The sequence below is a fragment of the Ipomoea triloba genome, chromosome 15 (genome assembly GCF_003576645.1).
Source record: "Ipomoea triloba cultivar NCNSP0323 chromosome 15, ASM357664v1".
NCBI lineage: Eukaryota > Viridiplantae > Streptophyta > Magnoliopsida > Solanales > Convolvulaceae > Ipomoea > Ipomoea triloba.
Window position 1 is genome coordinate 10,950,817 of NC_044930.1, and position 17,163 is coordinate 10,967,979.

A 17,163-nucleotide genomic window follows, 5' to 3' on the forward strand; every position below is an offset into this window, starting at 1 on the left:
TAGGGAGTATTTCAATTTTAGGACTTTCAAATCACATGCTAAGTGCCATTAGCCTTGTGTTCAAATGGCATGTAGTGGCTCTCCATATGGAAGGTCACGAGATTGAGTATCAGTGGAGGCGATACTAACTCTTTATGCTTCAACAGGTTGAGTTAGTTGTATACATAAAAATCCTAATCGTTATAATGAAATGAAACTATCAGCCATAGTGTGTGGAAAATGAAAATTACAATAACATATATTGTCAAATGAAGGGTGCTGAAGAGTGAAAATGTACAAAACACAAAATTTAAAGTGCAATGGCGATGAAAATGAATCTTGAAATGAAAAATTACATGGGCATTGCCCGGATATTACACTAGTGTTCTTTTATAAAGTGGAAAAAAAGTTACCTATAAAACTAGCATCCCCTAATGGGAATTGTAAATTACATCTTTAATCTTTTCTAGACCAATATCACCTCAATTTGCATAAACAAACAAATTATATATTGAATATTTTACAACCACCTTAGTAAGGAAAAATACATCTTAACAAAATTATATATGTTACATTTGAGATATAGGTTAGAAATTCTCCTTGTGAAAATCAAACTTTGTGGTTGTCTTGTGGGTGAAATGTTGAGACAATTGTCTCAGCTCTCCAACCAGGCCAGGCGGACCGCAATAGAACACTCCTGTCACAAATCAAACCATAATCACTATTTAGATATGTGTATTGGGTAAATCTATTCTTGTCTCAAGCTGGCAACGCCTCAAACCAAAAAGGGCGATAAGCTTTAGGAGTTGAACTTGTAACTTTTTTATTACTAAGTCAGCAGGCCGATAGGCTCTTCCATCTAGGAGTCCAACTTGTAACTTTTTGATTACTAAATCAACAGCCTAACCAACTTAACTGAGATTGCCCCACTACTCGATAGTGTGCATTGGGTAAATCTCATCTTATCCCTAACTGGCAACGACTCAAGGCATATGGGAGTCAAACTTGTAACTTTTTGATTACCAAGTCAATAATCTGACCAACTTAGTTGGGATTGCCCTTAAGCGATGGTGTGCATATATAAGCTAAGGTAAATCATGTCTTGTCCTTCACCGCCAACACCTCAAACAAGCTCGATAGACTGCTCCCTATGGGAGTCGAACTTGTAACTTTTTTATTACGAAGTCAATAGTCTATCGAGATTCTTCGGACCATATTTCCTAGATCAATTTGATTGGGGTTGCCTTTAAATCATTACCCGATGACGTGTATTGAGTAAATCTCATTTTGTCCCTTGGCTGACAACGGCTCAAACCAAGAAGGTCAATAAGTCACTTCATCTAGAAGTCAAACTTATAACTTTTTAATTACTAAGTCAAAAGCTGACCGACTTGATTGGGATTGTACTTAAAACATGAAATTTTGGAACAAGTAAAAGTAGAGCATACCAATTCTTTGATCAGGATGATTAACGGCGACGTGTTTAAACACCTGGCGCCAGTTTGGCCTGGCAAAGTGAGTCTTAGCCCTGGTGCCAGAAACAATGTCCAACCCATTCTTGGCGTGCTGGATGGACTGAAGCATGGTGATGAGGGCCGAGCGGGCGTCTCCTTCTTCATAAACACTGGTGCAATAGTTATGGAGCTCGATCAACCCTTCCTCATCGTTCTCAGACACCTCATTCATCACCCCTCTGAACCACTCGAACGACCCTTGCTCCCGTGTAACCCAATAGAAATAGGCTCGTCTTGTGGCGAAAGGCTTTTTCTTTGTGCCCTTCACACCGCTCTCTACTGTCCCTTCTTCCTCCTCTTTTTGTTGCTTAATGTTGTTCAACACATCTTTTACTATGCTAATCAATGGCGTCGCGCCTATTCCTAGGCCGACTAGGAGGACGACGTCGTACTCCTTGTAGTCCTGTGCTGGTGCCCCATATGGACCATCAATCAATAGCCTTGGCACTCTGATAAAAGCAACCATAGGACTAAATAAAACATTGAACATTAATTCTACTGAAAATTATTGCATTTTTTGTTCTCCAGTTATACTGTACCCATGGTATAGAGTTCTTAAATTATATATATGATCATTTTAACCTTAAGAGCAATACTAAGAGGGGTAATTTTGGATGGTTTTTCACGCATCATTTAAGAGTTAAAAAAGATCATGCATATAACTCAAAAACTAAATATGTACCACGGATATAATTGAATGACCAAAAATACAATTTTCCCTTAATTCTGTGCTGAATAGAGCTAAGGGATATGTAGTTTACCTAGGCATGTTCTCTTCTTGTGGAATATCAGCCCTGAGAAGCCCACTCTGGTCACTACTTGGAGGCTGACACACCTATATGTGACACAAACAATATTAGAATCACTGTCTAAGATTTTATGCTAAGCTAATTAAGGTTGTATAGTAGCAATGGTAGTTGTGATTTTCTGAGGTAATTAATACCTTGGAGAAGAGAGTTTTGAGCTGTGATGTCCAGTCACCAACAGTTCGAATGTGAATACTTAGATAATCATCACCAGGAGCAGAGGTAATCGAAAAAGGATGCCTGCAGAAATGCAATGGTTATGGATCAGTTGTCATTATTGGTAATTAATGAGAGAGTTAAATATGATTTTTTTGTTACCATTGGAATGGTGAAACAGCTGAGCAATTCACATTGATGTATTGTCCACTTGTGTACTTAAATCCTGGGGGTTTAGACATATGAAGTGCCATTACATTCCCTGGGTACACTGCAACCTGAAAGTCAAGAAAATTATGGCATGTTGTTAGCTAGAATCAAGCGTCCAATTTCCGGAGTCACTAATTGTTGGACTTGTTCTATCAATTCTCCCTCCCAGTACTTGCCCCAATCTTCCACTAATTGCTAGACTTGTTCCATCAATTCTCTTCCTAGCACCTTCCAGTCTTAACTGCTCTATCAAGTGCCCAATCTCCTTAGCCACTAATTGTTGGTACCGTAACTATCGCTTGTTAGATCAAACTCTTACAGCTAAGACGCAACTTTATTTCCTTATTTACAGTCACTATATTTTCGAGTGGCAAAGTGCTGGACTTGATCCTTTCTCCGACACTTCGCCGAACAATCCCCTAGCCATCAGTTGCTAGACTTGGCCTATACCGACCTCCGCCCAACAATCTTGTAGCCATCAGTTACTGGACTTGGCCCATACTGGCTTCCGCCCAACAATCCCGTAGCCATCAGTTGCTGGACTTGGCCCATACTGGCCTCCGCCCAACAATCCCGTAGCCATCAATTGCTGGACTTAGCTTATACTGGCCTCCGCCCAACAATCCGGTAGCCATCAGTTGCTGGACTTGGTTCATACCAATCTCCGCCCAACAATCCCCTAGCCATCAGTTGCTGGACTTGGTCCATACCGGCCTCCGCCCAACAAATGCTCTTTACTTAATTTCAGCAGTCTAGAAGTGGGAGAATTTACCTTTAAGATTTTGACTGTCTTATAGCCAGACCGGAATGCGCGAATCAAGCGTTCACAAGCATATAGTATCATTGGGACAGCAAGGTACATCCATGTCTGCCATTATTATAAAACACCAAGAGATCATCAGAACATGCATTAGGCCATCAAATATTCCATATGTACATATATGTGCTTGAGTTTAATTTCTGAAGGAACTCACAGTTTTCTTGTACCATTTCTTCTGGAGATAGAGGAAGTACCCATGGATTATGAAGAGGACATAGACTATGACAAATAAGTGGTGTGAGTACCAAAAGGCATTGAATCCAGTAAGCCTCTTGATTGTTGTTGGGAGGTTGAGCCTATTCCTCCGAAACCATGGCTGTGCTAGTATGTAAGCTATGGCCATAAGCACTACCATCACCACACCAGTCCACCCCTCAGTGCCTTTCACAAACCACCAGTAGTTGTTTGGTCTGTCATCCCCAAAGAACGGCTTCATTGGTTCGTATTCTGCATCTGTCGCGTGTAGTAACCGAGGAAAATCACACGTTAAGTGCGAAATTGCATGCAGCCCTACACCGACTACCACTCCCAGAGCTATCACCTGAACAATTATCATATTGTTTTATAAATTAAAGGGCTATCTGTTTGATACTACCTTGTAAAGAATCATGAGCCTTATTAAAAAAAAAAAGGAGGGGGAAGGGGGTGGGAGGGGGGGTTATTTGTTTGTTGTTGTTAGGCCGTTCCCATTAGCCATTTTGGACACAAAAATTAAGGAAAAAAATGACTCATTGCATTTTGAACAAATGGGAAGTGGTGCTTTATTATGGAATCTTTCTCCTGCAAATGGGAGATTTTTCAGGTAAATGGTGGGGGCCCCACCATTTAAGGCAGTTGCGCCGCGTGAGGCCCGTGCAGTTCATGCGCCCGCCTGGGTGCGTAATATTGATTTTTTTTTTTGTCAGATTTTGTTTTTCTTTTTTCTTTTTTCTTCCAGTTCATTTTCTCTTTCCTAATCACACTTACAAAATCTTCTCAAAATCTAGACCAAAATTCTAACTATTGGAGAAGGCCTTATGGATGTTACCTTGTGGAAATTAATGTTGTCATTGAAGGGGATAATAGCCCCTAGCTTGGTTCTAGTCCTTAGCCAAGTGATTGTGTTTCTGCAGACAGGCAGAAGGATGAGAGCCATATTGAGCTTAGTGGTTTCTGCTCCTCCTTTTGCAGTGCTGACACAATAGCCCATGATGTCAAAAACGGCTCTATGCTTGTATTGAATGAATTTCCAGGTGAAGAGCCCGGCGCAGATTGATAGCCACAATGCCATCACCCAGATTCTCTTCCAGTTATCCTCTATGAAATATTTCAGCTTTTTGTAGCATCTAATCAAGGGGTTGGGCTCTTTGGTTGGCTTCAGTTTCTGGCTCAGTAGCTGACTTAGAACACGACTGTTTGTGGCAAGGTTTGTTGAGTGGTTCGGCGCTTGCAGTAGTAATGTCTCCAGATTGTGTAGCTGCAGGAAATGTTACATATGATTCTTCAGTAATTAGCTTTTGGGTGACGAAAGAAACCTGCAATCATTAGCCTAGGGAAGAGCGTGTATGAGATATATCCCACATCGTGACCCTAGCTGAACTACAAGGAAGTAAACCAGCCTATATTGTCTATGGCTGATTGGTTCAAATCAAGAATGCTAATTGACGAGAAAACTCGCTATCACTACCTAAGGGTAGCTAGCTGGCAAAGGACCACAAGATGTAATCCAGCCTACATTGTGCATGGCTGACTGGTTCAAACCAAGAAAGACAACCCTTAGTCACTACCATAGGGTTGCATTAAGTAAATCCCACCTTACAAAAGGACCACAAGGGGATTAATCAACCTAGATTGCTCATGACTGATTGGTTCGAACTAAGAAGGTTAATAAGTCACTCCGATTGAGAATTAAACTTGTAACCATATGGTTAACAAGTCAACCGTCTGACCAATTAGCTGGGGTTGTCCACTTATTAACATTATATTGTACAAAGGTAGATTTACAGACCTCAATGTGTCCCATGTTATCTGGATCCAGTTCTTCCATAATGAGAGCTGCATATTCCTCAGCATTATCTTGGATTTTGGAGAGCTTATTGGCAGAAGCGCTGAGAGTGATAATCTGCAGAAATTTATTTCAGATCAAAACATAAACTATAAATTTTTCCTATCTAGCTAGTGCATTTTATGGGTTAGAAAACTAACGTACCTCTTTGACCTCTTCTTCAGTGATTCGGCCATCTGCATCTTTGTCCACCCTACATGCATTATAATAATAATTCCATTATATTCATTAACAAGTAACAACTAAACTTATGATCACATTCTAAGATTCTGTGTGTTGGATTTCTTACATGTCAAAGAAGGTTTGCAGCCTGGCATCGAAGGAAGTGTCGGTAATTTGTTGCCAGAAATCTCGCAGCTCGGCCAAGCTTATGGAGGGTGTTGTGATGCATCTTCTTCTCGCTAGAGCATCAAATAATTCATCTGCAAATTCGCCCGACTCGTTCATTCCTGCGCCGCAAATTAAACCACAAAACATTAGCTCATGATATGTGATATGTCTGGCTTGAAATTGCAGCAACAAAGGTCACATATTGTTGGGCAGATGCCTGTAAAAGATGAAGTCTAGCACCAAGTAGCTAGAGAATTGTTGGGCTGAGGCTTGAAATGGCAAGTTCAACACTTGCCTCTCGAACACTTAGTGGTATAAGGAAATAAAGTTGTCTTCACTGCTATAATTTTTAGCATATTGATAAGTGCTTGACGATTCTAGCAAGAGTAAACTGTGCACTAAGAGGTGTTGGGCGGAGGTCGGTAAGGACCATGTCCAGCACCATGTGACAAGGAAATTATTGGATGAGTTGGAGGTCTGTAAAGAATAAGTCTAGCATCATATCCTATCTAACTCTCGAAAATGTGATAGTAGTTTAAAAGGAAATAAAATTGTGTCTTTGTTACTAGCTATTAGAGCTTTTGGGGAGTAGTAAGCCCTCGATCCTAACAAGTGGTATAAAAGTTTGAGTCCCAACAAGTTAAGAATGGCTAGTGGTGCTGGGAGAGAATTGTTGGGCGGAGGCTAATAACCGCCAAGTACAGCACCATGCTGCTAGAAGTTGTGCTCTTTAATAGGAGAGGAAAATGTAACACACAGATGGAAACTAACCAATGCATTTGCCAAACAAAGACTTGGGAAGCATCCCAGCAACAGAAAGCTGAGCAAACCGGGTTTCAACGTCGGACCATCCTTCATTTCCGAGGACGTTGTTGTGAATGAACCTAAGACCTCGGAGAGCACGAGCAGCCCCGGACTTAGTCCGGTCGAGATTCTCAAGTTTCCTAGAAGAAGTGATTCTTCTGAGCTCATTGGAGACCTGCCTGAGATGCATAGACAGCTGCGACCCAAGATTATTGCGTCTCTTCTCCATCTTGCTAGCCAGCAATGCGGCTTCTTGATCACCCCCTTTAATGTTGTGGACCAAAACACCATCGTCCCGAACATCAAGCGTAATTTCAACATAGGATTCTTGGTCGAGTCTGCTGTTTTTTGCGGTGCTCACTAACGGACCGCTAAAACTAACTCGGCTGCTCCTCACGCTCCCCGTCTCCGAGTGATCGCTAGCGTATCCTTTCTCCATCTTTTCTATATGACCAATACTTTAAACAACAACAACAACAACAACAAATGATTGGGACAAATTAGTTATCTTGGTTTTCCAAGAAAACAGTAAGGGAATGTTTGGTTTTGCTTTGGATGAGAGAGATGACAAGTTTTAGGAGAATGCATGGAATGGAATGGAATGGAAGGAGCATATATTTGAGTGGGGAAGGGAGATAGGGTGGACTAGACCATCAAACCAGGGGGCGAAATTTGATAGTTTTTGAAGTTTGATTCCAACTTATGATGAGTTGTCTTTTGAGGGTGGTTGAGCCGTTGAGTCATGAGATTTTTTAAAAAAAATTTTGGTTTGAAATGTTCACGTAATTGGTCAAAAGTGGATTGTGAGAGAGGTAAGTTCCAAAAGCTTTCTCCCCTACAACAAAACTAGCTAGAGTTTGACATATGATGCACACCCATGACCCATCTCTCAATTTTACTGCGCAACATCTACTTTGAAATTTTGAGGCAAACGATGAACCTTCAAGATTGACTCCATCAATATGTTGCTAAACCTAGTGGAAACATAATAACTCATGCATTTTGGGAAAATAGTATTTTTAGAAAGTATGTTACACCGTAATAAATTTTGAAGGTGTTTAGTAGAGATCACGTACGTATTGTTGAGGGTAGAAGAAAAAGACACATTATAATCGAAAGAGATAAGTTAAATATCAATTTTAAGTTAAAAAAAAGAGGGATAATTTTGTGTCAAAGTTATTTTATTTATCTTAAAATTTATGGAATTGAAATACCATAAGGGATGTAATAGAATTGTAATTCGCTCCAACCAAATGCCATGTGGTTGTATTTAACGGCCAAATATGCATAGGATGACTACTAAATGTTTAGTACAAAAATGTTAAATGTATCATCACACAATGAGTTTAAATTTTTCTCACCCAAAAAAAAAAAGGAGTTTAAATTTTTAATTGATGTGTAAAATATCATTAAATTTTCTAAAGTAAAAAAAAGGAATATTAAAAACTATTTGGCCCATATGACTATAATATTGACAAAAACATCAATTCAACTCATATATTATTAATATAGTACACTCAATTTCATTGCATCTTTTTATTTGTTTATTTATTTATTTATCAATCTTAAGTTTTCAATATTTTAATCAATTTCGTTACTTCATCACCAATTAATCCATATTACCATTTTCACTCCTTATGCTTATGGATTATGAAAAATAAGAGAAAAAGAGGAAAATAACATTTTGGTAATTAATATAAACTTGTGGTTAAACGGCATAGTTGTGACCCTCCCAAGTAAAAGGTTACAGGTTTGATCCCCAATGGATGAAAAAAATATTGTGAGTCCATTAATTAATTATTAGCAAATGCACTTTTGAGTTTGTAATAATTTTTTTCTTAATTCTCTTTATTTTCAATCGTCAAAGAGTCAACAGTTGCCTCAGGCTCGAACCTACTCCCATCCATGTGGAAGTGCAATCCAGGTATCACTAGACCACAAGGTATTTAGCCAACATTTTCATTATGTGTGTAAATCATATTTAACACTACAATATATAAATTGCTTGCAATTTATATATGATGATCACAACTCAAATCTTATAGTTTTGACAAGATAATTTGTGTATATAATTACTTAAACAATTTATACCTTCAACTTGACAACTAGCGAGTTGAAATTTTCGTATGATATTCGTCTTCCACATGCAATTACTTAAGTTAGACTATATATTAAGCATTTGTGTGCATCATTGAGAGGCCAATAAGAATTTATTCAGAAGCTTCGGTTTGAAAGAGTTCCTTGTATGAACCTAAAAAATAATTAAAATACATTTTAAATTAATCAAAACTTAATGTATATGACAATTGAATATCGAGGGTTCTCATATTATAATATCAAAAAGTAAATAAGTGGTAATAGGTAGATGAAATTAAATGATTCGATGTTGGTTTCCAACAACGTATCTGATATCTCTAATTTGAGTCTTGATAATATAGTTATTTTGAAATTCATAAGAGAGTATTTTGTCACCTTTGAATTTATAAGGTTTGTGTATCTTACTCGAAAAAAATATGTGATCAGACAAAAAAAAAAAAAAAGATGTAAAAAAGAAGAAGAAGAAGAAGAAGAATGGAGGCTAAGAATTTATGAAGCAACTAGTTTACGGCAGAAACCATTGACCTCTTGGCAAGCCCACGGGTTATATTCACTGTTCTAACACACCTACTGCCATTTGGTAGGACTAATAAATTAAAATATTACTGCTTCTATTATTGAATCCGTGAAGTTCTGAATCCTGCCAAGTTTGGAGTAATACCAAATCTTATTATTTTAGCAAACTTACAGTTCCATCTTATCCATTGACACGTACGTACCCAACCAAACCTTAACCTAAGGTGGCAACAAGTTGGAGATATTAACAATATTTTCAACTATTTTTGTCAAACGTTAGAGTAATCTCAAAAGATTGATTTTTTGTTTGGTATTTGCAGGAATATGTATGAAAGAAAAGGAAGAGAGAAAATGAAAAATAAAATAAAATAAAATAAAAAATATGACAAAAAGGAAAAAGAAAAAAAAAATCTCTCACGCACCCACTGCACCCTGGCACAACATCAGGTGCTCCAGTCGCGCACTTGCATAGTCTAGTTTACTTTTAATTATTTTTAATGAGACTCACAAAAATTTTGTATTTGCAGGAATAAAAACCCCTCAAAAACCCTTTCCCCAACCCATTTAAAAATAAATAAATAAATAAAACAACCTTTTTTTGAAAGCAAAAAAAAAAAAAAACTAAATTTTTTGTTCTACAAAAAATCTTCAAAGAATCACTGATGTGGTTGCCCTTATTACAACCTTTCTTCATTACATTAATCTTAACTAATTAATTAGTCAAAAACTTGGTGGGTGGTTATTAGCAAGTTGAAGTTTTTTGGAGTAAGAAGTTGGAAACAGTTTCATCCTTAGGTTCATTGAGACTGAATCTCTTGATTTGAGTAAACAAATAGTCAGGTCAAAGTTTGGGTTAATACCAATTAATTTGTGGCAGACCCTAATGATGATTTTAGGTATTAAATTTGGGGGGGTGGGGACGACAGTATAATAAGATGAGACTTGAATAACGAAGTTGTCAATTCATAATTACATGGAGATTATTAAGAATTTTCTTCTTTCAACTCAACTGTTCAATGATCAAAGAGTGATGATTTCACAAGTCATACTTTACTTTTTTTTTTTTTTTACTACAACCATCCGATACAAATTTCTTTCACAGGCAGGTCATATCTTCCCCTTTTTTTTTTCTTTACCTGTCTAATACAAATTAGTTAAAGGTATTTGATTGACAAAACGTTAAATTACCATTAAAAATAAATTATTGAAAATATCATTTTTTTTTTGAAAGGAAAATATCATATATTTTTATTAGGAATGTGTTCAACACATGTTGGGTACGTAATTGTATTGATAGAAAATAGGGATGGATTATGCACCAAATATATTGTGGACTAGAGTTTATTTTGCATGGTGGACCCTAGTCCAAAATGACGTCGTGTTGTATATTAAATGTCAACTAGTTTATCATATTTAATAAAATATCATGTATTATGTTTATAATATTGTTTTATATGTCCATAAACATAAATCTTAATGTATATAACTAACACTAAAATAAATGCACATCATATGTATTCACATTCATTCTATAGTAGATTCATAATGTTCATTATATATGTTCATAAATATAAAGCAACGTATATAAACAATATATATACTATAGGCGCTTCATATTTAATAAGATTTTTCATGTATTATGTTCATAACATTTAATTTGTTCTATATGTTCATAAACCTAAACATTAATGTACATAAACATTTAAACTAAATATACATTATGGGTGTGTTTGGTTGGTAGGTTTAGGCATAAAGAATGGGTATGAAAGTGATTGCTTGTGTTTGGTTGATAGGTTTTGTGAATTCTACTATGGGTTTGGAATACCCCATTAATGAGAAAATCCATACCCTTATTAAATAAGGGTTTCATCTCCCTTCCTCCTTTCTTCCCTAACTAATAATAATCAATCCCATTCCACCCAACTACCAAACATGCTAAATACTTTCACCAAAACCCATTACCATTACCAGGTATTTGATACCTATTCCGATTCCGATTCCCATATGAGAACCAAACACACCCTATATGTATTTTCATTCATTCGCTCTATAGTATGTTCATATATAATGTTCCTTTTATATGTTCATAAAAAGAAAGCTTAATACATAAACATTCATATAGAGGACACGGTGTCGGGGGGATATCACCGTTGTCAGGATTAAGATGATGGGGATGATGAGTTGCAAGTGGAAAAACGAAAGTGTCATCAACAAAACAAAACTTGTTTCTTCCTTTCAATTAGGGTCATTGCAAGGGATCAAGAATAACAGTTACGTTGTTGATGCCTGTGAGATGGTTGGCAACAAGAATAGTGCCTGTGTCATGTGAGGAATGGAGGAAATAAGGGTTCTTGATGTTAACATGAGTAGCATTTGACGGTAGTACGATAATGGGAGGAGTTAATGTTTTAGTTGAGAGAGAATGTAATGGATGAATATAATAATGTTGGAACATGATAATTATTTAACAAAAGAGAGATGAAAAAAGTATTGCACAGGAAGAATGAAGAAGATACTCTACCAAGGAAGAATTGTAATATATTATCCATGTGTTTATTGATAAACATGTAAAGAGGTATATATATACAAATAAAAAATTAAAAAAAAAAAACTAACAGTAATAAATAATGAGTAAAGAAACTTTGGATGAAGTTGGTATAGCCTCAGGCTAGTCATAAACCTATATAAATCCTCCATCTGTTTTAGCAAAAATATAATGTGAACATGGATTTGCAAGAACATTATATATAGGGGTGAGGAATACATGGTCTTTTAAGAAATTTTTGGGCCCACCACCTTTAGTGGGCAAAAGAAAAAAGGAAATTTTTAAGTTTTATTAAACGTCAAGTGAATAATGTTACACATGTCTTAACTAGAGTAGTTTATTCTATATGTTTGAATGTTATTCTTAGTTTGATGTCCCACCTCTTATCATCTTTGATAGTTTGAGACTTGATTTGAACTAATGAAATTTGGTGCTTTTACTTTCAAAAAAATTTAAAGATATAAAGACAGTTCGCAAAGCAAGAGGCCAACTAGAGCAACAAGATTTTGTAGAGATCTTAGAGGGGAGTTTCATACTCATATTATTTGCTCAATTACCATTTCAAATGGATGGTCATAGTTTTGAACTTGTGGTGAAGACTTCAATTCTTTAAGCTAAAAATGTTTTTTATATATGTACATATATATATAGATTTTGGTTCAGGTGCGGCCGTGCGGTCACACACCACTCAATGTTACGAAATACACCATTCAATGTTAAGAAACACACCACAATGAAACACATCACAATGTTTAAGAAACACACCATAATACATATTTATGTGGTGTGTTTCTTAACATTGAGTGGTGTATTTCATAACATTGAGTACTGTGAACCGCACGGCCGCACCTGAACCTGACCATATATATATATACACAAAATTTTAAAGAATAATGAGTGTTTAAAAAAAATTACCCGAGTAAACTTCTTTTTTCTTCATAAATAGACAATAGTCCATTAATAAAATATGATGATATATATCAATAGAAAACATGAATTGATAGAAGACATACAATGATCACACATACACATGCATATATTATGGCTGCTGCAGAGTATAGAAACAAATATCCCTCCCCCATTATCCAACAGGACGATGGATACAATAATAGAACAGTCCCTAGCTTCAATTCCCTTAGCTTCCCTTAAATGTCTCTATACTTGGCACACTCAATAGGAACAGTAGGGTATCTGGCCTTGTCATAGCAGTAATTGTAGACGGTGTATTTCTGGCGAACCCATCGGAGTCTCCTGTACTGCTCGGCGTCTAGGTCTTGGAATGCTTTCTGGTCCCACCATCTCTTGCCAACTGTGTTGCACACCTGGACTTCTTGTGGGGTAGAGGCCATGCAGCCGTCCACGTGGAAGGACGTGTAGGATGCTATGAAGGGTGCTTTGGACCAGTCGGTCTTCTCCAGGCCTCCCCTGGTGGCCCAATCGTCGGCGTTCCACAGGCTGGAGTAGAGCTTCATGGGCTGGTTGAAGGGAAACCGAAGACCCAAATCCTTCGAGTTCTTGAAGATCCTAATGGGTACATCGTCCACTAAGAACCTGCATGCATTCCACGGCCCAACCTTAGCTTTTTTGTTACAACTTACAACTAATAATAAATTAAAGTCCACGCCCCAAGGCTCATCAACTCTATTATCATATATATCCCTCCCAAAAGTATAAGTGTAGCACTATTCATTTTTGAGTGACCAGAGAAATCTGCAATTACTACTTAAGGTAAATTTTACCTTATAATCTTAGTAAGCAAAAAATCACACAAAGGTAAGCCAGTTTAGAATGCTCATAATTGATCAGCTCAAAGTAAGAGGACCAATAGATCACTCTCACTAGGAGTGAAACATAGAACTTTATTATTACCAAATCAATAATCTGACCAACTTGACTAGAGTTGCCTCAGTGTAGCATTATTATTTGATTTATCAAAAAGTGCTCAAAGTGAAGAGCAACAAGACCAATAGACTGCATGTTGGGCGGAAGTCAGATAAAGGGTCAAGTCCATCAAATGATGGTTAGGACGATTGTTCGGTAGAGGCTAGTAAAGGGCTAAATTCAAAATTTTGTCTTTTGAAAATGTAATGATAGTCTATAAGAAAATAAAATTACACCTTTGCTATTTACTATAGCTTTTTGAAGTAGTAATAAATTTTTGATACCAATATTTATGAGAAGGTAAAAGTACAACAAACTTGGCTCAGAGTAGTGTACCATTATTCTTAAGTATAATGACATTATGAGCTTTTAAAGCGTTCTATTTTTTTACTCAAAACCTTTTTTATAAAGCATACCAAGACAAACACAATAGGGTTATGTACAAATATATCACTGCAAAGGGAATCTTGAAAACAACAAAAGTTGTGGTGGGGTTTCACGAAAGCTGTTTCCTTAATGTTTTTCTACATACAAACATATAAGAATCAATTTCAAATTGATTTACAATCTTGAAATTATTTATATATATATGGACTATTGCCTCCCCTTAAATTTTCAACCTGATTAATTCATCAACTCTGATAAAGGTGCATTATTACAGTACGTTTTTTAGGTGAACAGACATAAATATCCGTATCATCATTTATAGGTGAAAAACAAATCGAGATTTTAATTGGTCAGGACCACTTTATAAAATTATTGAAAATTTTTACCAATGCCAGAACATATCTTCATATATTAATCAATAAATTTTAGTTGGCTACATAAGAGTTTTTATTTTTACTCTTTCATTGTACATATTCTCTTTCATATTTATGCTTCAAACCAATTTTTTTTTTTTTATTTCGTACTCTTATAAGCTTTAAATTTAATTTTCTCTTATTTAATACTGTGTAATACTTTTAATAATATTTTAAATATATAATTTTATATATTAATGTTAAACTTAATATTATAAAAATAATAATTTTAATCAATCTCGTTAATCGAGCTAGACACATAAAATTGAAACAGTACTAGTACAAATGTTGAAGTCAAATTTAAAAATTATAATTTGTATTTCTTCTATTTTATTTTACCTATCATATTTGCTAATCCCTAGTCAGATGTGCTCTCTTTTTTTTTGGCTTTTATATATATATATATATATATATATACTACTGACTCAGTTAAAATACAATATCTGTTCATAATTACTTTCTTAACCTACTAAAGTACAAAGAGTCAATATTTGAGACTCGAACCCACCACCTTTCATATGAGATGCAACCGGGTGCTATTAGACCACGAGGTCTTCGCACACTAATATTAAACTTAATACTTTGAAAAATTTTAATTAAAAACAATTCCAGTTAAATCTCGGAGACACATAAAATGGGATGGGGATAGTAGTTTTTAAAATAAAGGCAATAAATAAATGAATAAAGAATAGTGGGCAAATATGGTTTTTTACCATGACCAAGCAGTGTGAACAGACCAAGTCACCACCAACCAGTTTGAAGATAGCAAGGAAGCACCAATCAAGGAAAAATTAAAGGAGGAAAGAAACTTACACAATACAGTACATGTTCCAAAGAACAGAGTAGGAGTGGAAGCCTTTGGTAGGGTCAAACCAAAGGTAAATCCTCTGTTCTCTGTTCCCCTTGCCTCCGGTGAACACATTGGTCTGAAGTATGTATGGCTGCCCTGTCCTGTTTCCCAAGAACTCAAAATCTATCTCGTCGTGCTCCGCATTGTTCGACGATAACTGCCACAAAATCATCCAATTTTTAATCAACTAATCTCAATGTTTTAGACAATAGACCGAAGAAGAAGAACAGCTAATCTGTGACCCAGTCAAAATGGCTAAGGATACAAATTTGTAATCATAAAGTCAGGAATTTGAACCTCAAACGTCCTAGTTTGAGCCAATCAGTTATGGGTAATTAAGACTGATTTAATTTCACGTGTAATCTTTTGTCACTTATAGTCAAAAAGTGAGACTTATTACCCAATACACAGGACACTGATTGCGGATTTTCTCGTCACTCCACCCAAAAAGAGAAATGAAAAATGGGTACATCTTAATCCCACACTTATAGTCAAAAAGTAAGACTTATTACCCAATACACAAGTCAATGATTGTAGGTTTTCTCGTTACTCCACCGAAAAAGAAAAATGGAAAATGGGTACATCGTAATCCCAAGGATACAAACTCGTAATCATAATATTACGAATTCGAAGCCCAGTCTTCTTAGTTTGAGCTTTTTTATTATAAATAATTTAGACTGATTTATTTTTATACAGTTTTTTGTATGCTAAGGCCACAAAGCAATTAAACAGTGCACACCATTAAATAGTGACAACGGGTTTTCATCCGATAGGAAAATGAAGAAGAAGATACATACATAGAATGCTGTGACAACACCAGCTGAGTCTCCTCCAACAAGCTTCATCCTCATGCTGAAATGCCCAAACTGGTAGGAGTTTTTGGACTGAAACCCAGTCCCTTTAACCCAAAACAAAACACAAAAAAAGGGATGAGATTCAGATCTAAACTTTTTTAAATTGGAATAAAGAGGGTAAAGAACAGTACAGCACCTGTGTTCCTGTCAAGAACAAGATCCACAGATCGGCCGCCATTGATGTACTTGATGTGGTCTGCAGCCCAAGTTGGGACATAGTTCGTGGAGAATGGAACATCCACTGGTCTCCTGGGTGCCATACAATGAACACCTAGTCCTATGTTGATGAACACTAAGCCCAGAAATATGAGTTTGCCCACCATTTTTGCCAAACCTATATATCTGTCCACCACCACTGTCTATTGGAGAACAGCTCTTTTAAGTAACTTCTATAAATAGCTTAGAAAAGCAAGCTTGAGCGTGGTGTATATATACTAATGAGCTGATGAACAACCCCGTTATATTCCTTTTCTTTTTTTTTTTTTTTTTTTTTNCGTACCGATTTATCAAAATAAGTATTTCATTATTTTCACTATATATGACTGTGGTTAAGTTCTGGTTCACGGTTCAACAATTATTTAATTTTATTTTTTCCGTTCTAAACCGTAACCAGAACCGTCCATACTATTTCGGTATGATTGCTACAGTGTTTGGTTAGGTTCGAACCGAATCGTGATCATCCATACATATAAGTAATAATTTGTTGGAGAAGAAAAATAAATGAAATAATTATTTTTAATGGTAACAATGTCAATTTAACATTTCAGGGAGAAAAACTACCACTTTAATAACACATGGGGAAAAAGTGCTATATGCACATAACATAGGGGGAAAAAGTATCATTTTCCTTATTCTATAATATGTATTATATGTCCTATTTTTTAATAAATAATATTAGTGTTAATTTTTGTTAATAAATGTAATGTTCCGGTTTTTAAAATATTTTTGAATAAATTA

At 36.0% G+C, this 17,163-nt stretch overlaps 2 protein-coding genes across 2 annotated transcripts; both read right to left on the reverse strand.

Annotated features, from left to right (window-relative positions):
• Positions 1–436: 436 nt before the first annotated feature.
• Positions 437–7,259, reverse strand: LOC116006016 (respiratory burst oxidase homolog protein B). The gene is made up of 12 exons (XM_031246259.1): positions 6,631–7,259; positions 5,819–5,978; positions 5,674–5,722; positions 5,473–5,586; positions 4,513–4,941; positions 3,640–4,026; positions 3,438–3,533; positions 2,618–2,733; positions 2,437–2,539; positions 2,255–2,328; positions 1,428–1,942; positions 437–676 (listed from the first exon to the last, which is right to left on the reverse strand). Exons 1-12 carry the CDS (start codon positions 7,100–7,102, stop codon positions 567–569), a joined length of 2,625 nt encoding a protein of 874 aa, XP_031102119.1. The 5' UTR covers positions 7,103–7,259; the 3' UTR covers positions 437–566.
• A 5,473-nt stretch (positions 7,260–12,732) lies between these two features.
• On the reverse strand, positions 12,733–16,607 carry LOC116007181 (probable xyloglucan endotransglucosylase/hydrolase 1). The gene is made up of 4 exons (XM_031247788.1): positions 16,343–16,607; positions 16,150–16,250; positions 15,316–15,509; positions 12,733–13,372 (listed from the first exon to the last, which is right to left on the reverse strand). The coding sequence occupies exons 1-4, from the start codon at positions 16,527–16,529 to the stop codon at positions 12,967–12,969; spliced, it is 888 nt and encodes a 295-aa protein (XP_031103648.1). The 5' UTR covers positions 16,530–16,607; the 3' UTR covers positions 12,733–12,966.
• Positions 16,608–17,163: the final 556 nt, after the last annotated feature.

Coding starts and splice junctions, on each gene's coding strand:
- LOC116006016 (XM_031246259.1), bottom strand. CDS start 7,102: ATGGAGAAAGGATACGCTAGCGATCACTCGGAGACGGGGAGCGTGAGG. Junction 2,329..2,436: donor TCAAAACTCTCTTCTCCAAG/GTATTAATTACC, acceptor TGTCACATATAG/GTGTGTCAGCCTCCAAGTAG. Junction 677..1,427: donor TCATCCTGATCAAAGAATTG/GTATGCTCTACT, acceptor GATTTGTGACAG/GAGTGTTCTATTGCGGTCCG.
- LOC116007181 (XM_031247788.1), bottom strand. CDS start 16,529: ATGGTGGGCAAACTCATATTTCTGGGCTTAGTGTTCATCAACATAGGA. Junction 16,251..16,342: donor TGTTCTTGACAGGAACACAG/GTGCTGTACTGT, acceptor TTTGGGTTAAAG/GGACTGGGTTTCAGTCCAAA. Junction 13,373..15,315: donor TGGAACATGTACTGTATTGT/GTAAGTTTCTTT, acceptor GAATGCATGCAG/GTTCTTAGTGGACGATGTAC.